Source organism: Vipera berus (assembly GCF_964194415.1).
Source record: "Vipera berus genome assembly, chromosome: 15".
In the NCBI taxonomy this organism is placed as follows: domain Eukaryota; kingdom Metazoa; phylum Chordata; class Lepidosauria; order Squamata; family Viperidae; genus Vipera; species Vipera berus.
Genome location: NC_138218.1, coordinates 8971189 through 8992396, shown reverse-complemented (window position 1 = coordinate 8992396; position 21208 = coordinate 8971189). Strand labels below are relative to the sequence as shown.

The 21208-nt window shown below is 47.9% G+C and overlaps 1 protein-coding gene across 2 annotated transcripts in view; it reads left to right on the top strand.

Moving 5' to 3' along the window:
- Nucleotides 1-17796, top strand: part of RAPGEF1 (Rap guanine nucleotide exchange factor 1) — a 48060-nt gene extending 30264 nt beyond the window's left edge. The window contains exons 10-24 of one of the 2 annotated variants that reach the window (XM_081339801.1): nt 1142-1344; nt 2737-2889; nt 8134-8219; nt 8407-8518; nt 9633-9723; nt 10537-10621; nt 11201-11293; nt 12113-12298; nt 13177-13261; nt 14037-14131; nt 14642-14720; nt 14826-14927; nt 15786-15883; nt 16996-17124; nt 17573-17796. In XM_081339801.1, coding sequence (XP_081195927.1) covers nt 1142-1344; nt 2737-2889; nt 8134-8219; nt 8407-8518; nt 9633-9723; nt 10537-10621; nt 11201-11293; nt 12113-12298; nt 13177-13261; nt 14037-14131; nt 14642-14720; nt 14826-14927; nt 15786-15883; nt 16996-17124; nt 17573-17723 — 1748 coding nt within the window. In that variant the 3' untranslated portion in view covers nt 17724-17796. The remainder of the gene's footprint in view (nt 1-1141; nt 1345-2736; nt 2890-8133; nt 8220-8406; nt 8519-9632; nt 9724-10536; nt 10622-11200; nt 11294-12112; nt 12299-13176; nt 13262-14036; nt 14132-14641; nt 14721-14825; nt 14928-15785; nt 15884-16995; nt 17125-17572) is intronic. The other variant, XM_081339802.1, reaches the window with a different exon arrangement.
- Nucleotides 17797-21208: the final 3412 nt, after the last annotated feature.

Here is a 21208-nt window from a genome sequence, read left to right as displayed (position 1 = left end):
CTGCTTAGCTGCTGGTTTAATCACACGGCGAACTCTCACTTCATCCTGATTTGTTTAGATGCTTGCTCAGCACTTTGTGGATAAGCACAAAAAAAATGAAAGAAAGAAAGAAAGAAAGAAAGAAAGAAAGAAAGAAAGAAAGAAAGAAAGAAAGAAAAAGGAACAGGAAAATGTGTGACTCTCTTTTTAGAAGTCCGGATGAGAATTTTTATCTTCTGGGCTTAGAGTTGAGCAACGGAGAGAGATTTACATTGGGCTAACTTGCATTTGATTCGCCTTTATTGTTATTGGTTAGATCACTTTGGCACTTTGTTTGATTTGGGCTTCATGCAAAGGAAGACCCCCAACCACTCTCTACCAATGGAAGAGGATATTTGTAGCTCGGAGTGGTGGCGTTCTCTGAATCTGGTTGTTTCCATTTGCAGACGTTTCATGACCCGACTAGCTAACAGAAAGGAGTGGGTGCTTTGGTCTCTGTTGTATATAAACAGTGTTGGTGGGAGCAATCTTGGTTTGTTCCTTGATTAGGCTGTTTATTGTTAGCTTCTTTATCTGAGCCGGTAGTCCCTTGACTGGCGTATGGTTTACTTCTTGATTGTTGGCCCAACGTTAACCTTGGTCTTCATCTCTCCTCATCTGGATGTTGATTGCTGATAAGAGACTTCGATCTTTTTGTTTCCTTTGACTGTCTCTTTTAAAGGGTGTCTAGAAGTTGTTTATCTCTGTCTGCTTGTTGATGGCTGATTGGCCTGAGTGTTAAGCTTCCAGGAACTCACTAGTGGTTTTGGACTTGACTTGGTCTAGGACAGTGGTTCTCAATCTGTGGTCCACGTAGGGGGTCCGTGAAGGCTTGAGGAAATGTTATGAAGTCTTGGGGATCCGTAGCCCTGGTCCATGGCCCCCAAAGGTATTTAAAGGGGGGGGGGGTCCGTGGTGAAGAGAAGGTTGAAAACCACTGGACTAGAAGATCTTCAGAGTTTGAAATATGCTTCAACCTTAGAAATTTTCTTCTTAATTTCACATCTGTCTTCTGTGCCTCTCTGAATCCATCCACCCTAACAGGAGACCGGAAGAGGGGGAGGTGCTTTCTCTGAGCATCCCACCAAGAAGGTGACCTCCGCATGTCCATTCTCTCTTCCAGTGTTGGCCTACATGCAGTTTGTAGAAGACTACTCTGAACCTCAGCCTTCCATGTTCTACCAAACCCCGCAGAACGAACACATCTACCAGCAGAAGAACAAGCATCTGATGGAGGTCTATGGCTTCAACGACTCCTTCAGCAGTGCAGACTCTGGCCAGGATTTGGCCCCCCCTCCGGCTCTGCCCCCCAAACAGAGACAACTGGTAAGTCCTACTTATGGTTTCTGTTCCACCTTGGTTGAACGTTCGTAGTCCATCCACACAGCTGGTGCCTTCTTCCAGGTTCCACCTCCATAACTGACATAGAACGTAGAATAATAGGGTTGGAAGGGGCCTTCAAGGTCTTCTAGTCCAATCCAAGCAAAAGGCCATTATGGACCAAGGGCTGTCCAGTCTCTTCTTGAAAACCTCCATAACTTCCGGAGGGAAGCTGCAAGCGGAGATTAAACCCATTTGCGATTCAGGTGGGAACACCAAAGGATCCTGAAGACCAGGGAGAACCAACAGTCCACAGATCCTTGAAATACTTCTGAACCTGGAGAAGTCAGGCTTGACTTCTCTAAAACAAAACAAGCAAGCTTTGGATGGCGACAAGCACCAGGATGTAATTACCCGGGTTGTGTGTGTGTGTGTGTAATTCTGTGACTCAGTTTCCCCAGCGATGCGCTCCTACAATAAGCATTTTGTTCCTCTGTTTCTTTTCTCGCCTTCTAAGGACTGCCTGAAACTTCCCCCGCTTCCTTTTCTCTTTTATTCCATTGGGGTGGTTTTGTTGTTGTTGTTGTTTCTTTTTCTGATTTCAGTCATTCCCCCCCACCCTCTTTTTTTTTCCCCCCCGGAAAAGAAAGTCAGATCCTTAGCCATTCCCCTTTCATCTCTCGCCACGTTTTTTCCAGAAAGCAAATATTCGGCAATCCGCCTCTTTGCCTGAGTTTGCTGGTTTCCGACTGTCGAATGTACAGGTAGCCCTTGACTTACGAACCAAAGTTGTCCCCAGCATTTCTGTGGCTAAGCCAGATGGTCTTCCCCTCTTTTACGACCTCTCTTGCCACGGCTATTTTAAGGGAATCGCTGCAGTTGTTAAAAGTCAGCCACGCGGTTGTATAAAACGAATCGGTCTCCCCCCCCCCTCGACTTGGCTTGTCGGAAGGTCGCAAAACGGGACGCCGCATCCGTCATAAGTTAACGAGTCAGTGAATGTGGATCACGTGACCCTGGGGATGCCGCGAGAAACGGTCACAAGTCCCTTTCCCCCCCCCAGCGCCATCGTAACTCGGAACAGTCACTAAACGAACGGCTGTCGATCAAGGACCCCTGCTTGAGCAGGGGGCTGGACTAGAAGACCACTGAGGTCCCTCCCAACCTTGTCATTCACGGCCACTACTAAACGAACTGTGGTACATCGAAAGGCTTGACTGTATTTGGATAGAAAAAGAACCCAGCGTCGTAGGCTTGGAGGGCACCTTAGAGGTCCTCTAGTCCAACCCCCTCCCCCCCCAAAAAAAGCAGGCGCTGGGTTTATCTCTCACCCATGCAGGTTGTTCTTCTTCCTTTCGTCTTTCTTCCTCTCCCCTCTTCTTTCTCTCCTTCCCACAGGCTTCTTTCGCTGCTCCCTTCTCTTCTGTCTCCTACTGTGTCCAGCCATCTAAGGGCCCCCTGGCCTCCGAGGAGGTCTGCCCGGGCCAGGCTCTGAGCGTATCCGTCTCTAACTCCTTCCTCCAGCAGAATAGTTCCTTTCCCGCGCACTCGGTGAGTTACTAACGGAAACCTTTCCTTTCGCAGCTTGCTTCCTTTCGCTCTTTTTTTTTTTAAAAAATATACATCTATTTATTTATTCGTCACGAAAGAAGGCGAATCACCATAAGTAGCTTCGTGCAGCTACTTATACCACCGCCCCCTCCCCACAATACAAGAGAACATTTGTGGCTCTGGGTTGTTGGAACTCTGGGGTGCCTCTCCGAGCTGGGTGGTTTCCTTGCCGGCATCTCATGACCCAACTGGGGAACATCTTCAGGGTTAGGAGGGAGTGGGCTGCCTGGAGTGGAGGAGAAGGAGAAGCGGGGAGGAGGAGGAGGAGGAGGACTGCGGGGTCCTTGGTGCTCTTTGAGCTTGGTGGAGCTTCTTGCAGACATTTCGTGACCCAACTAGGTAGTGTCTTCAGTGCTAGAAGAGAATAGGGTTGTGGAGAGGAGGAGGAGGAGGAGGAGGAGGAGGACTGCAGGGTCCTTGGTGCTCTCTGAGCTTGGTTGTTTTCTTGCAGATGTTTCGTGACCCAACTAGGTAACATCATCAGTGCTAGGAGGGAGTAGGGTTTGTGGAGAAGAGGAGGAGGAGGAGGAGGAGGAAGAGGAGGAGGAGGAGCTTAGTAACTCTTCCTCTTTTACAGCCTGTACGTAGACTTCTCTGGTAGCCCGAGAGTTGAATCCCTCAAATGTTTCCATGCAGACATTTCGTGACCCAACTAGGTAACATCATCAGTGCTAGATGTTCTCCTTCAAACGTGAAAGCAGGTGGTAAGGCAGAGGCCGGCGAGGTCCACGATTCCAACTACTTCAGTCTTGGGTGTGCGGGATTAGGTCAGGTGGATTGTGCATGGCGTAGCACCAGAGCCCCGTGGCGAAGCGTGGAAACAGCGCGGCGCGGCTTCTGCAGAACGACGACGTTAGAAAAAGAACACGCTCCTTTTCTAAAGCGCCCCCCTCCCCCCTGCGGGATGCACAGCCGGTTGTCTGCCCCGGTTCAGCGGCTGACGTCTCCCCTCTCTGACTCAAGGAGCAGAGCAGGCGTGCCATCAGAGGGGGGGGGAAAGCGGGCGTCCGCTCGCTTCCAAGGGAGCTGGAAAGACTGGCGATTCTCCGACACGGACTTGGCCTTGTTCTTTGCTTGGGGCTATCCCCAGAGAAAACTTCCTTCCAGGGTGAAAAGCAGGGCCGGGCCTCTGCGGAGACTTTTCACCCGATGTCAAGGGCCTTTGCAAGCCGTTTTTTTTTTTTTGCATCGCGGCTGGCCCTGGGCCCAGCATGTGCATTTAAAAAAAATAAAATAAAAACCCCAGCACATTTTCCAGACATTGCCCAGCTCAAGAGCCAAAGGGGGGGGGGGGACAGAGGAAATGGGAAGGTCCGATTTCGTAAGCCTCAGGATAAATAGCAGTTCCCTGGCCTCCCGCCACTTGCAGATGGGCCCTCTGTTTGCCAAAGGCCCCTTTTAAGTGTTTGTCGTTCCTTAATCTAGATATTCTGTCTTTAAGGCCAGCTTTTTCCTGCCAAGGAAGAATCTCAACTCGGTTCTCTGCATCGCTTTGGCCTCTGAATTCTTAGCAAAGTTGAGCGACGTGGAAAGGGCTCAGATGCTCAAAAGGATGCTGAGATTAAATATATTTAATCAATTGCAGAGTTGGCTGAAACCCTGGCTGGTTTCAGACCGGGAAAGAGGGGAAACGCTCTAGAAAAGAGGCATCAGGGCCTATTTGGGGGGGGGGGGTTCCTAGATTGCAGATAATTCTCGACTTACGACCACAAGGGAGCCCAAGATTTTTATTTTTTTTATCCCATTTATATCCCACCCTTCTCCGAAGACTCAGGGCGGCTTACAGTCTAGGAAGCACAAATCACTGTGCTTACCAATAGCCTTCATTCTATGCATATGCCTGCTTATTAGGGCCCCCCCAAGCGGCATTTTTACAAAGTCAGCTTATTGCCCCCCAACAATCTGGGTCCTCATTTTACCTACCTCGGAAGGATGGAAGGCTGAGTCAACCTTGAGCCTGGTGGGACTCGAACCTGCAATGATTGCAGGCAGCTGGTGTTACTTAAGGAGGCATTAGCCCACTGCTCCACCAAGGCTTTGGTTGCTAAGCAAGCCAGTGAGTTTTGCCCCACATTATGGCCATTTTACAACATTTTTTCCCCTTATTTTTTTGGCCACCATTGTTAGGCGAATGGCTGCAGTTGTTAAGTCCGAAGATAATTTCCGTGCTCATGTGGCCGGCCTGGCTATAGGCCAAAGGCGCGCAAGAACGCCTTTGTTACTTCCTCACCGAAGTGGTACCTGTTTATCTACTCGCAGCTGCATGCTTTTCGAGCTGCTTAGGTGGGCAGGAGCTGGAGCGAGGGACGGGAGCTCGCCCTGTCGTGAGGCACTCAGGTCTTGTCCCCTTTTCCAACGGACAAGCTGAGTGTCCTTAACCAGTGAGACATGGCGCTACTGTGTACATTGTTCTAATTTCTTTTCTTTTCTCTGTCTTTTTCTCTCCTCTCCTCTCCTCCCCTCCTCTTCTCCCGCTCATCTCCTCCCTCCCCGCCCCAACTCTATCCTTTCTCGTTGACTTGGCGCCGTTCCCCCTTCCGCTTCATCCACCTCGTTCCCGTCTTCCCAGTACAAATCGGTCTTCAGGTCTTTCTCCCAAGACTTCCTGCCTCGTGGCCAAGTCCCCGTCACCCCTCCCATTCTTTCATCGACCTCGGCCACTTCCTCCTCTCCTCAGACTTTTCCACCTGCACACCAGGCTCCGAACTCCGACCCGGCGGCAGCGCCAGCCACGTCTGGCCAGCCCCTCGGCACCATGGAGCGGCCATCTTCTTGCTCTTCCTCCTCCTCCTCTTCCTCCTCTTCCTCTTCTCAAGACAGCAGCATAAACAAGACTGTTTCTGTCTCGCTTTCTCTCACCGAATCTCTCCAGAAGTCTTTGGTGAGAACCCCGGGGGGGGGGGGGCGTGGGGAGGGCGGCCCACTTTTAGCTGGCTTAGCTTTCTGCGGGCAGTTGGGAGACCGAGCAAAGGTTGTCCTCAACGTACGACCACAGTTGAGCCCAAAATTTCCGTTGCTAAGCGAGACATTTGTGTGAAGTGAGCTTTGCCCCATTTTATGATGTCCCTTGCCACTGTCATTAAGTAAATCACTGCAGTTGTTAAATTAAGTGACCCAGCTGCCTTTCATGGCTAAGGCCGGACTAGAACTCACCGTCTCCTAGTAATTGGCCCAAAGTCACCCAGCTGGCTTTTGTGCCTAAGGTGGGACTAGAACTCACCGTCTCCTGGTGATTGGCCCAGAGTCACCCAGCTGGCTTTCGTGCCTAAGGCGGGACTAGAACTCACCGTCTCCTGGTGATTCGCCCAAAGTCACCCAGCTGGCTTTCATGCCTAAGGCAGGACTAGAACTCACCGTCTCCTGGTGATTGGTCCAAAGTCACTCAGTTGCCTTTCATGGCTAAAGCAGAACTAGAACTCACCATCTCCAGCTTTCTAGCCTGGTGCCTTAACAAACAGACCAAACTGGCTCTATTAATATTAAGAGTTGCCTCTTTTGGTTTTTAGGAAACTGTGCTAAACACCCCCTTGGGAGTTGTCTCAGAATTGTGCGGGGAACAACTGTTACCACTTAAAAATAAAAATGGGAAGGACGATTTTCATCCCGTGGCAATGCCACCCAGGTCTGCCATCTCCGAATAGCTGGAGAATGTTCCACTTCAGGAGCCTGCCTTGGGCCATCTGTCCCATCGTGCTTTGCTGAGGGTGCTGTGTTCCTCCTGCCAAATGGGGTCACCCCTTTGCCTCCCTTCCCTCCTGTCTCTGTAGAGTGACAACGTTGGCCCGGCGGCAGGGGAGGGTGAATACGTCAATCTGTATTCCTCGGGTCAAAGCAATGGGGAGCTTCTCCCTTCCTACTCTGAAGGAGTAAGTAAAACCAGGAGGAACATCGGCAATGGCTTGGGATGCCTGCTGGAAAGGAGTACCAGGGAAGTCGTGACTCTTGTGTACAAACACGCGCTAGCACTGAGGATGTTACCTAGTTAGGGTCATGAAACGTCTGCAAGAAAACCACCCAGCACAGAGAGCACCAAGGGCCCCACAGTCCTCCTCTTCTTCCTCCTCCCCTCTTCTTCTTCTTCCTCCTCCTCCTCCTCCTCCTCCTGCAAATCCCATTTTTTTTCTAGCATGGATGACGTTACCTAGGTGGGTCATGAAACGTCTGCAAGAAAACCACCCAGCACAGAGAGCACCAAGGGCCCCACAGTCCTCCTCCTCTCCCTCCTCCCCTCTTCTTCTTCCTCCTCTTCCTCCTCCTCCTCCTCCTCCTCCTCCTCCCCTCTTCTTCTTCCTCCTCCTCCTCGCAAATCCCATTTTTTTTCTAGCACGGATGACGTTACCTAGGTAGGTCATGAAACGTCTGCAAGAAAACCACCCAGCTCAGAGAGCCCCAAGGACACCCCAGCATTTTTCTTCTCCCTTCCTCCTCCTCCTCCTTCTCCTCCTCCTCCTTCTCCTCCTCCTCCTCCTCCTCGCAAACCCCATTCCTTTCTAGCACTGATAATGTTACCTGGGTCATGAAATGTCTGCATGAAAACCACCAAGCTCAGAGAGCACCAAGGATTCCACAGTCATTCTCCTCCTCCCCCCTTTCTCCTCTTTCCTTTCTCCTCCTCCTCCTCCTCAACCAAGGACCCCCACAGTTCAGCCTGAGCTATAAATATTCTCTTGCAATCACACCTGGACTCCATTAGGCTCCCCTGTTTTCTTGCATAATGCTGACATTTTTAGGGGCGGCTCGTGCCAAACTGAATTTAAAATTCTATCCAGAATCAGAAAATCATATATATATATATCGTTTTGTTTTGTTTTCCTTTTAACAACCGCGGCTAAGGACTTTCCTATCCTCCTCTGCGGGTTTTTAACTTCCCCTCTGACTATCGCACTGCATGTTTCCAGCCTAGTAAATGTACATTTTTTTAATTTTAATTTTAAAGTCTCTGTAGAAGAATTTGGTTGGTTTGGATTGGCGGGCAGGGAGAGAGGGAGGGAGCCAGAACCGAAAAAGCCAACGGGTTTCTTAGCAAATAGAAAATGGGATTCATCCGTGGCTTTCAAGGCCACCTTTTTCCCAGGGCCTTTGTAACTTTGAACAGTCGCTAAATGAACGCTTGTAACTGGAGGACTATTTGTATCTGGCCTATGATGCAAGTCTTCGTTCTGTCTCTGACTTTTTTCCCCCCAGGAATCTCCAATAATTAAGGATGATCACACAAAAGAATCAGCCTCTCTGAGTGGGACCCCAGGGAAGGAAAACCACGAGAACGAAAGGTGAGGCTTAATACAGACAGCTGATGACTTACGGCCAACGACTGAGGCCCCAAACTCGTGTCGCTAAGCGAGACAGTTGTTAGCCGAGTTGGTTAACCTTTGAACGATCTCCAATTTCTTCCAAACACCACGAGGACTAGAAACCTTCCTTCAGCGCAGTGCATCCACTTTTGTCTTACACCTCCAGGCCACAAAAGTCGCTGGACTCTTTGGAGAACCCTCAGATGGAGGAGGAAGTTGACGAATTGTCCCTAGTTAACCACACCGAAATCATGTCCAGGCTGACCTTGAAACAGGAAGTAAGTTGTGATGTCTCCTTTCGGGTTGCTTTCCGATTGTGCTCTGGAACTAGGCTAGATTAATTTCTTTCTCTGTTTGATGCAGTCCCGGGCTGCATCAACAGAGGGATAACATCCAGATCACTAGACTGGTAAGGTTACACCTGGAAAAATACTGCATCCAGTTTGGGTCACCACGATACAAAAAAAAAAAAGATGCTGAGAAATTGCAGAGAAGAGCAATAAAGATGATGAGGAGACTGGAGGCTCAACTGTACAATGAATTAGTTAAAGGAACGAGGTATATATCCTGCTAGCCCAGCGGTTCAATGCAGCATTGCAGGCTAACTCTGCCCACAGCCAGGGGTTCGATCCTGACTGGCTCAAGCTTGACTCAGCCTTCCATCCTTCGGAGGTGGGTAAAATGAGGACCCCCGATTGTTGGGGGCGAGAGGCTGACTCTGTAAACCGCTTAGAGAGGGCTGTAAAGCACTGTGTAGCGGTAGACAAGTGCTGTGGCTATTGCTGTGTCTAGTGTGATAAAGAGAAGGGCTAGTGGGGAGATGGGAGCAGTCTTCCAATCTCTCAGGGGTTGCCCCAAAGAAGAGGGAGTCAAGCTATTCTCCAAAGCGCCCGAAGGCAGGACAAGAAGCAACAGTTGGAAACTAATCAAGGAGAGAAGCAACCTAGAACTAAGGAGAAACTTCCTGACAGTGAGAACAATCAGTGGAAATGCTCGCCTCCTCAAGAAGAGATGAGACAGCCATTTTGGACTGGTCTCCTACTTGAGCAGGGGGTTGGACTAGAAGACCTCCAAGGTCCCCTTCCAACTCTGTTCTTCCCTACTTCTCAGTCCCTCAAAGGATTTCTTTCACAGCCCCTATTTGGATATTTGGGGAGCTTGGCCTCTCTTAGTTCGAAGCCAAGCCAAGGTAGGTCCATACAACAAAACTGCCGGGGGTTTGTGCCACATTCAACCTGCATTCCCTGCATTTGCACAAGGGGAGGAGAAGATGGATGCCGGGCAGTTTGCAGATCTGTTCAGGAAACGCACAACGACGGCATCCAAAGGAAATCGGTGCATCATCTCTTAGCGGTTTTTTTTTTTGGCGGGGGGAATTCTCTTCCACTGCAGGGTGATGACGGTCCAGATGTCCGTGGGGGCTCAGGTGACATCCTCCTGGTGCACGCGACGGAGACGGCCACAGTGGAGGGGACGGTAAAAGGTAGGCGGGAACGTGGGCTCGCCCACCTTCACAACTAGTGTGAGAACACAGGAAGGATTTTGGAAGGAGATCCTTGAAAAGTTGCTCAAAGTCACCCAGCTGGCTTTCACGCCTAAGGCCGGACTAGAACTCACCATCTCTTGGTGATTGGCCCAAATTTACCCAGCTGGCTTTCAGGCCTAAGGTGGGACTAGAACTCACCGTCTCCTGGTGATTGGCCAAAAGTCACCCAGCTGGCTTTCATCCCTATGGCCAGACTAGAACTCACCGTCTCCTGGGGATTGGCCCCAAGTCGCCCAGCCACCTTTCGTGCCTAAAGCCAGACTAGAACTCACCATCTCCTGGTGATTGGCCCCAAGTCACCCAGCCACCTTCCGTGCCTGAGGCGGGACTAGAACTCGCGATCTCCTAGTTTCTAGATTGCTACCTTAACCACAAGCCCAATCTGGCTCAGTGTTTAAGTTTTCAATGTATTTTTTTGCATGCCACCCAGGGAGGGAGGGAGAAAGATGGCTTCTAAATAACGATCGGTAAAATAAATCAATCAACAAAAGCTGAGCTATATTATGGTCTGGTCAACTGGGCTTTCTAATCATGGCTTCCCAGGTGGCTATTTTGTTGAGTTGTGTTTGCTGCTCTGGCTGCTCCTGGCCCGTTAGGGTCACGAATGCTTAGAAATTCATCCTGGGTGGAAGCGATGATGACCCCAAACCCCACCCACCCCACCCCCAGGCCGGGAAGACCCCTGCTTGATCAGAAGACAGATGAATTTCTATTTATTTATTTTTCCTTTTTTCTTCCTCCCTCGCCCAGACTTGGTGCTTTACTGCGAAGCCTTCTTGACAACTTACCGAACGTTCATTTCCCCGGAAGAGCTCATAAAAAAATTACAATATCGATATCCTTTTGGCGAAGGGGGATAGACAAAACTGGGTGTGTGTGTGTGACTTTTCCCACCCCAGGATCTTGAGAAGTGCGCGGTGCTGGATATTGTCTTGTTAGGTGATAACCTACACATACATTGTCCAAGATCAGCACTAGACCATCTTCCAAGCTGTAAACAACAAGAAGTAAAGTCCTAATCCACACTTGCGCATCGGTTTCCTTTCTCGGTACCAGAATAATCCAACCCCTTACTACTGTTGCAGCCTCTCTTGAGACCAGACCAGACCAGACCAAATTAATACAGAACAGGTTTGTCGTTGTCTTCTGAACCAGCGTGTCCAATCTTGGCAACTTTCAAGGCTTGTGGTCTTCAGCTCCCAGAATTCCCCGGCTTGCCTGCTGACTGCAGAATTCTGGGAGTTGAAGTCCGTACGTCTTTAAGGTCGCCACCTGTTCTAAACTGTTTTTCTCACTTGCCGGCATAGCCGACAACTTTGGAGATCCCCACCCAGGAATTTGATCCTTCCAAGACCGGCAAGGTTGGCTGGTTGTTGTCACTGCCTGTTGTAACTTCTTTAACTCGCCCTCCAACGTATGAGAAGTTCTGTCACTGTCCAGACAACAATAAGAAACGAGTCAGCAAGAATACGTTTTTCGTCCTGGTCCGAGTGGTGGACGAACTGTGGTAAGGGGAAACGGTTAAATATGTGTGTTTTTGGTTTTTTGGGCGGGGGGGGGGGCTTAGATTTGATCTACAGAAGAAGAACAAGCTAGAACCAGACATGGGTTCTAGGTCACCAAATAATCAATATGCTAAATGCGTTCTTGTATTAAACTTCACCACCTATAAAATAAACGTAGTATATGATCTGTGACTTGTTAGATGTCTTCTAATGGATCTGAACCTTCCGTAGATGCAGCTGCTTGGGCTGTCAAAATTTCCTCCCATAATCATGAGGACTAGCCCATTGAAGATCTAGTTTAAGATCAGTGAAAAGTTCTCAGGAGCCCAATCAAGCTCCGCTTTGGGGCACAGTATAGGATCTGCAACTTTTTAGGTGTCTTTTAGTGGATCTGAACCTTCCGTAAATGCAGCTGCTTGGGCTGTCAAAATTTCCTCCTATAATCATGAGGACTAGCCCATTGAAGATCTAGTTTAAGATCAGTGAAAAGTTCTCAGTAGCCCAATCAAGCTCCGCTTTGGGGCACAGTATATGATCTACGACTTTTTAGGTGTCTTTTAGTGGATCTGAACCTTCCGTAGATGCAGCTGCTTGGGCTGTCGAAATTTCCTCCTATAATCATGAGGACTAGCCCACTGAAGATCTAGTTTAAGATCATGAGGACAAAGATGTTGAAAATCTCCTGTAAGTTCAGAGAAAGCTTCTCAGGGCCGCCCGCCCCCCACAACCGAGTCTCACCTTGGGGATCCACAGAGGCGTCGCCTGAGCTGCTCCTTGGTGGATCTGAAGTGTAGGCTTCACCGGATCGCTTTCTTTCCCAGTTTGGTAGAACTGACCGAGGAGATCCTGAAGCTGCTGATGGAACTGGTCTTTCGCTTGGTTTGCAACGGAGAGCTCAGCCTTGCCCGGGTCTTGCGCAAAAATATCCTGGACAAAGTCGATCAGAGGAAAATGCTGCGTTACACCAACTCCATCAAGCCTTTGGCAGCCCGATGGGTGGCGGCGAGGTCAGATGGGCGGCCAGCTCCACGGGGCAGAACCGGGGGGGGGGGAACCAGAAACTTCACTAAGGAAGCTGCGGTCCAGATTCAGTGTGCCAGGATAGAGGTTCTCCCAGTACTTTTGAGAGGAGGAGTTTGGGGGTCCTGGGTGCTCTCTGAGCTTGGCGCTTTTCTTGTAGACATTTCATGAGCCTACTAGGTAACGTCATCAGTGTGTGGGAGGGTGCTGAGAACTCGATGCTCAGAACTGCTGATTCCAAATACCTCTTTTTTTTGCGCCAACATTAATCGCCGTTCCTTTTTCTCAAGACTTGCTGATTTTCATACAGGCAACCTTCAACTTACCACCATACGTTTAGTGACTGTTCAAACTTACAAGGGCATTGAAGAAAGTGGTTGATGACAGCATCGCCACAGTTACGTGAAGGGAATTCTAGTCCTTGGCAACCAGCACGTATTTAAGACAGTTGGCCTGTGACTGCCATTGGTGAGATTCCCAACCAGCTTCCAAGAAGCAACAACAGGCAGAAGCTGGATTTGCGTAATGACAGTGCAAACTGCAGTCATTCACTTAACAGCCCTGGCCAAAAAAAAAAAAGGCTTGTAAAATTGGATGCCACACACATAGTAACGTTGCTCAGCCAATGACAGAAATTCATCATTTCTTCAATTATTTCTGCAGTCAAATAGATGAGATAACCAGGATGTTGAACGTCACGTTCAGCGTGTCATTTCGTGTTTGTTTGGGGTTTTATTTTCTCCTTTTGAAGGGTGAATATTTATACATACATACATACATACATACATACATACATACATACATACATACATATATATGCTTCTCAATAAATCTGTTTCTTTTTGTCATTGTTTCTCTTTTCCAGGCCCGGCACCCTCCACGATTTTCACAGCCACGAAATTTCAGAACAGCTCACACTCCTCGACGCTGAGTTGTTTTATAAGATTGAGGTACGAAAACGACACGTGGAAGTTAACCACTGGCGTATAATCTCCACCATCCCTAACTCATAATTCTAGGCGTTCTCGTTGTGTGTGGTTTTTTTTTAAAAGGCCCTAATCAAGTCCAAGGAGGGTGCCCGTTGCATCTCTGCACAGTGCCCGTATCTTTAGCATGTTTCCTTTCCAATCATAGGAGTAGCTGGTCTCTCAAATCATTTCCGGTTCTTCCTGCCCAAACAACCACACAGAGGTGCCCTCTCTCCATGTGCCCATTGTATCTCTGCATAACTCCCTGTTCAGATGACCTACCGTTGCCCGGTGGTGCCATCCTGGTTGTGGGCAGAACTCAGAAGTCATAGAGTAGAGTAGAGTAGAGTAGAGTAGAGTAGAGTAGAGTAGAGTAGAGTAGAGTAGAGTAGAGTATGGAATGGAATGGAATGGAATGGAATGGAATGGAATGGAATGGAATGGAATGGAATGGAATGGAATGGAAGAATAGAGTAGAGTAGAGTAGAGTAGAGTAGAGTAGAGTAGAGTAGAATATGGAATGGAAGAATAGAGTAGAGTAGAATAGAGTAGTGTAGAGCAGAGCAGAGTAGAGTAGAGTAGAATATGGAATGGAAGAATAGAGTAGAATAGAATATAGAATATAGAATATAGAATATAGAATATAGAATATAGAATATAGAATATAGAATATAGAATATAGAATATAGCTCAGGAGTTGATATTTCAGTAATGGAAGAGCTACCTATCTTTTCTATGTCCTGTTCATCCTTTTCAGATCCCTGAAGTTTTACTCTGGGCAAAGGAACAGAACGAGGAGAAAAGTCCCAACTTGACGCAGTTCACAGAGCACTTTAATAATATGTCTTACTGGTAAGAGAGAACAAGGTGTGTTTCCCCACAGCTGTGAAAGCCACCTAGGTGATTTTGGGCTAATCACTAGGAGACTGTGAGTTCTAGTCCCGCCTTAGCCACGAAAGCCAGTTGTGTAACCTTGAGCCAGTTGCTCTCTCTCTCAGCCCAACCCACCTCACAGGATTGTTGTTGCGGGGAAAATAGGAGGAGGAAGTTGTGCTTGCCAGCTTGAGTTACTTGTAAAAAGTAATAAAGGCGGGATAGACAAATAGACAAACAAAGAAATAAAATAAACTTTGTTCTGAAACATCTGACCAGGAGGAATAAGGACAGGCTTTGAGAGATGAAGATCGAAACGAATCATCTCTCCTGTCCAGGGTGCAGCTAGGACTAACTGGCCAGGGCAGCCTGGCAAATGATTGATTGATTGATTGATTTTTTTTAAAAAAAAAGCTGGACTCTGTTTCGCCCGGTGTAAGAAATTTAAGACGTCCGGTCAATTTTGCAAATCTTTTTCTAAATCCGCAGGGTCCGTTCGATAATCATGCAGCAGGAAAAGTCTCAAGATAGAGAGAGGCTGTTGCTGAAATTTATCAAAATCATGAAGGTAAAGTTCCGGCTGGGGGTGGCTGAGGGAGGGAAGGGGGCTGCCCCAGACAAGCAAGGTAAGGAAGAGAAGGCAATTGCACACCGTTCTCCCTTTTCGCCGCAGCACTTACGGAAACTCAACAATTTCAATTCCTACCTGGCCATCCTCTCCGCGCTGGATTCGGCCCCCATTCGGCGTCTCGAGTGGCAGAAACAGACCTCCGAGGTGGGTTGCTTTCGCTTTTTGCGTTTGTGTGTGTGTGTCCCTTGGCTTACGACCGCAACCCGGCCCAAAATTTTCTGTCGCCGAGCGAGACCTTCGCAAAGAGAGTTTTGCCCCACTTTGTGACCTTTCCTCGTCACCGTTGTAAAGGGAATCACTGCAGGTTGTTAAGTTAGGAGCTGGCTTAAATGAATCTGGTTTCCCCGCTGTCAGAAGGTCGCAAAAGGGGAACACGTGACCCCGGGATGCTGCGACCGTCATAAATACGAGTCAGTTTGCCAAGCGTCTGAATTTTGAATTTTGGGATGCTGCAGCGGTTGTGCGAAAAACAGACATAAGTTACTGTTTTGAGTGCCGTTGTGACTTTGAACGGTCGCTAAATGAAGTCAAGGACTACCTGTATTTCATATCCATATTTCTCCTTGCACATACACACTTTTTCCCTCTCTCCATCTCTCTCTCACTCTTCCCCCCTCTCTTTCTCTCTCTCTCCATCTCTCTGTGTTTGTGTGTGTGTGTGTGTGTGAGAGAGAGAGAGAGAGAGAGTATAATAAAGAGTTTGATGATGCCACATTCCAGTTCTTCCAAGCTAGCCCACCTCGCCATACCCAAAGTTAAGAGAACCAAAGTAACAATAATTGGAAGTCTATTTTTCTGTCATTTAAGAACATTTTGTACGGCTGCCCGCTTCGTCCCTCCCACTCTGGGCATCTTATAAAAATAACATTCATGGAAATCGGCCCTTGTGACCGAGGAGAAGACTTTGGCTGAGGCCCGGCCAAGTGCTAACTTCAAGTGGTCGCTGAACAGATACTTGTAAGTCAAGGACCGTCTAAACTTTTCTTCTTTTTTTTCCCCTAGGGCTTAGCGGAGTATTGTACTCTGATTGACAGCTCGTCTTCCTTCCGAGCTTATCGGGCTGCCCTTGGTGAGGTCGAACCCCCGTGCATTCCTTACTTGTGAGTAACTACACAAACCTTCTTTTTTTCCATCTCTTTGGAGAACGTCACAAAGGCCGTCTCTTCAACCTGAGCCTAACCCATTGAGAACGCCAACCCGGTCCTTAAGCGAAGACAGGCCTGTGATGGTGGTAAAAGCAAGGATTGGGTCGTAAAGTGACTTTTTCATCGGGTGTCACTAAACGAGGTAGCTAAGTCTACTAGATCGGCCAGGAGGAAGACACAGCCATATACGTTAGCTCTTAATATGTTGCAACGCATCTTTAGCAGTTGGATTTGTTAAGAGCTGAAGAGTCATCAAGAAATTGGTCTTCATGTGTAATATTGATCCGGTCATTTGTCCGGTCTTCCAAAAGAGAACAGACGGAGAAAGAGGTTATAAAGATGATAGCAACAAAACTGCATTTTCAGACTTGCAAGATTCTCTTCGATAAAGTCGAGTTAGCTTCTATGGCCGTGTTTTCCTTCTGGGTCTGTCCAGTAGACCTAGCCGCCTCAGTTGGCGACTGTTAGCCATTATGACACTGATGAAAAAGCAACTTTACCACCTGTCCTTGCACTGACCACCTTTGCAGGTCTGTAAAGCAAAGCTGAAGTGAGATTGTAATGTTGCAGTGTTGGAGCTCAGCAACCACTTTGCTTAATGACCAGGCTGGTGGTCTCAATTGTGGACACTAAACAAAGTGTGTGTGTGTGTGTGTGTGTGTGAGAGAGAGAGAGAGAGAGAGAGAGAGAGAGAGAGAGAGAGAGAGAGAGAGAGAGAGAGAATCAGCCAGCCCACATTTTTGCACACTCCCAAGTGGAGAAGAGAAACATAAACTAAGATCTCTCAACACCGTGCCATGGGGTAACACCATGGATGGGTTTGGCCAAGGGCATTTCCTGAAGACCATGCCGAGAAGAACCATCTCAGATACTTCCACTCTGGGGAAAAAAATTACTTGTAATTTGGCCTTTTTCCCCGAGGTGCAGAACAAGCCTGCTTCCTTGGTTTGTGACTTACTAGCTTCGGCAAAATCAGAACGCTCCCCCGCCTTTCGCCTCTTAAGCCACGTCGCTCTTCCGAGCCGCCGTAACTGGAAGCTCTTCTCTTTCCCTTCCCTCTCCTCCAGGGGCCTGATCCTGCAAGACCTGACTTTCGTGCACCTGGGAAACCCCGACTACATCGAGGGCAAAGTCAACTTCTCCAAACGATGGCAGCAGTTCAACATCCTGGATAACATGAGACGGTTCCAGCAAGTGTAAGGGGGTCCCCGTTTCTTTGGCCCGTGGCTTCCTGTTCCTCCTGCCCACGTTTCGGGATGTTGGGAACCAGGCGTGCTTTTCACACTTAACGACCCTCGCAACATCCCCAGGGTCACTTGATCGAAATTCAGACATTCGGCGACCGACTCCTATTTACGACGGTCTCATGGTCCCCTTTTGCGCCCTTCTGACAAGCAGAGTCAATGGGGGAAGTGAGATTCATTTAACAGCCATGTTACTAACTTAACAGCTGCAGTGATTCAATTTAACAACGGTCGTAAATGGGGCAAAACTCATTTAACAAACGTTTCACTTAGCAAGAGAAAATTTGGCCTCGATTGTTGTCTTAGGTAGAGGAGATTGCCTGTATTTTATAACACTTAAGGGTTAACCCAACTTGGCTCCATTCCGGTCTAAACTGCCCTCTCTTTCTGATCTTGGCAGGCATTACGACATCAAGCGCAACGATGACATCATTTCCTTCTTCAACGACTTCAGCGACCACCTGGCCGAGGAGGCGTTGTGGGAACTGTCACTCAAAATCAAACCCCGAAACATCACGCGGCGCAAAACAGACCGGGAAGAGAAGACTTAGAAGGGGGAAAAAGCAGATCCGATTGGGACTGGCACCGAGTTCGAAGCCTTGAGCACTCCGCGCAGACCTCTCTCTCCCCTCCTGAATCTCCAGGCCCTCCTTTGATCTTTCTCCATCACTTCTGGGCTCTTGTACATTGCCCTCCTGGTCTGGAAAGTGAGGGACGGAAAAGAATTGGAAGGGTTGACTTCCCGCTTGGCCAAATGTCAAGTTGTACCCAAGGTGTGTGTGTGTGAGAAAGAGGGGGGAGGGAGGGGGGGGAATCAGCCAGCCTACATTTTTTTGCACACTCTCAAGTGGAGAAGAGAGACGTAAACCAAGATCGCTCAACACCGTGCCAAGGGGGTAACCATGGACAGGTTTGGCCAAGGGCATTTCCTGAAGACCATGCCAAGGAGAACCATCTCAGATACTTCCACTCTAGGGGGGAAAAGCGGGACAAGCGGAGCCAAGGAAACTTGAAAGGAGGTGGAGGTCAACTCTGGTCCACCAACCTTCCCTGTCAGAGACGGCGTTGACCCGACAACACCGGCTGACGTCGTCCTTCTGGTGCCCTCGTGAGAAGGGGCAGAAGAAGATGTGGGGGTCTATCACCAACCGTTCTTCTCTCCATCTTGAATTGCTTCCTCCTCTTATCCGAAACTCCAGTGTCATCTCTTAACTCTCCACCCACCCACCCCTGATGTACGGATTTCCACGTGGGAAACGGGGAACGTCTAACTTAGCGATGGTACTAGCTTGTAAAGGCAGTAAATATGTAGAAAAACACAAGCCCGCCTGTACATACACGGAAGTCTAGGACCGTTGCGTTTTCGTTGCGATGTGCATGTTTGAATTTGCCCGTGGATATATTTGTTTTTCTTTCTTTTTTTTTTTGGAGGGGGGCGTTTGTCATTTTCTTGGGGTTGTTTTTAGTTGGTTATTATTATTATTATTAATTATTATTATTATTATTTTGGCAAGGAATCGTTTTTTAAGAAAGGAAAATGGATAGGAAAGAGACAAAAAAAAACAAAACTCTAGGTCTTTGAAGGCATCAGCCCTAAAGTTAGGCTAGAGCTGGGTCACAGCCACAGTTAGGTCAAACCCATCGTGGGCAGAATTAAACCAGGTTGGTTGGGATCGTTGGGCTCGAGAGACAGTGACTAAACCTCAATGTACTCCCGCCCCAATCGTTAAAATCAGAGGCAGGGTGCCCTTGAATGTTCTGTCTTCCAGAGTACCTGCCAGATGTGTTGTTGGACTATCACTCCCATGCGGCACAGCCGGTGTTCTGTTCTTCAGCTTCCCTCAAGGACCGCTGGAGAAATTTCTAGGGCTTCTTCCATTCTCTGCTCCTTGAAATCAGATACCCGAGACTCATTTGGGAAGGTTGAGGTTTTGGGTGTAATTCATGCTTCTCCTCTGATTTTCTCCTCTTGCTTCAGTGGCCAGAACTGAGATGGTCTCTTTCCACGGCCGCTGGTCTCCTTCTCCATCACCCCTACCACCTTCTCTCCTTCTCCTTCTCCTCTCTTTTTCATTCTCTGTCGCCATCATCTCTTCTCTTTTTCATTCTCTTTTCCTGCTCCATCTCCTAAACCACCAGAGGGATCATCCCTTCTCTCTTTCCTCCTCCTCTTCCTCCTCCATTTCTCTTTTTTCTCCATTATGATCCTCCTCCATTATGATCCTCCTTTTCTTCCTCCTCTTCCTCCTCTCCTCATTTCTCCTCCTTTTTCTCCATCGTTATGATCCTCCTCTTCCTCTTCCTCCTCCTCCATTTCTCTTTTCTCCATTATGATCCTCCTTTTCCTCCTCTTCCTCATCTCATTTCTCCTCCTTTTTCTCCATCATTATAATCTTCCTCTTCCTCCTCCTCCATTTCTCTTTTCTCCATTATGATCCTCCTTTTCCTCCTCCTCTTCCTCATCTCATTTCTCCTCCTTTTTCTCCATCATTATAATCTTCCTCTTCCTCCTCCTCCATTTCTCTTTTCTCCATTATGATCCTCCTTTTCCTCCTCCTCTTCCTCATCTCATTTCTCCTCCTTTTTCTCCATCATTATAATCTTCCTCTTCCTCCTCCTCCATTTCTCTTTTCTCCATCATTATGATCCTCCTTTCCCCTCCTCCTCCTCCTCCTCCTCCCCACGCTGGGGAATTCTGACTGGGGAATTCTGGGAGTGGGGAGCCCACACATCTTCACCCTGCCAAGGTTGAGAATCACTGAGGGAGTGAGACCAGCTCCGAGGAAGGAGGGAAAGGAGAAAAAGGGATAAATTCAGTTTGATTTTGGAAATCAAAAGAGGAACCCGGTAAACTGTTACAAAAATGGTCCCGGGTTATCTCAACCTGGCTGCCTGATCCACCAGGTTTCCCGAGTCCAACCCTGCGTATTTATGGCTCAACGGTGTAGATCCCCAACTTGCAAATAAAAACAACAACTGAAAACCGTTAATTGCTTTTTTTATATTCAAGGGAGGGGAAAAAAAAACCCTAGTGAAAATAAACGCAGTTAAAGAACTCCGCCTCTTTGTGATTGTGCTTTTCCTGCAACGAAACCGTTGCCTCTGCCCGGTGGTGGGTCTTAAAAGATCGCTCTTGCTTCGGTCACCGTCAGCGGTAACGGGGTTTTCAAAGCTGCGCCCATGAATTCAACATGCAAATGTATTTCCACCTATTCCAAGTTGAAAAGAAGTAGTTGAAATGGGCACTGAGGAACTGATCAAAGAAATTCGTTTTTTTTTTTTTTTTTGCCCTTGTTATATCTCAAAAGTTTAGGCACTAGTGGCAACATCGTAGAGACGACTGTTCTCATAAGCTCTCTGTCTGTGTCTGTCTCTTCTATCTATCTATCTTCCATCTATCTCATCTGTCCATCTACCTTCCTATCTACCTAATCTCTATTTCATTGATCGATGTATCTGTCCTATCTATCATCTATCTCATCTGTCCAATCTATCTTCCTATTTACCTAATTTCTATTTATCATTGATCTATATGTCTATCTATCATCTCTATTATATCTATCATCTCTATCATTATCTATCTCGCATCTCTCTATTATATCTATTTATTTCTATCTGTTATATCTATATCATCTCTCTATCATTATCTCTCTATCATCTATCATGTCCATCCATCCATCCATCCATCCAATCTTTTTACCTATGCATGAAGATCAGCTGCTGATTCCTATTACACCTGTGGGTCAGTGGTCAAATGATGGACACAAATGGGCAAAAATCCTTCAAGCGTTTATTGTTCCTAAATTGAGCATCCGAAATAAAAGTTGGTATGGAATTTCTGATGTCTTCACAGTGCAGGGCCTCCTGATTGGATCTCAGTGTTTGAAGAACACATGGATCAACATTCACCTTTCTGACCTGCCCCCAGGATAACCTGTTGTAGCCTTCCCAAGCAGGGTCTGGTATATTTTTAAACACTTCTTGGACCAGACTGTTCGTGTGTTTCTTGAAATAAGACTAATGAATTAGCAATTAA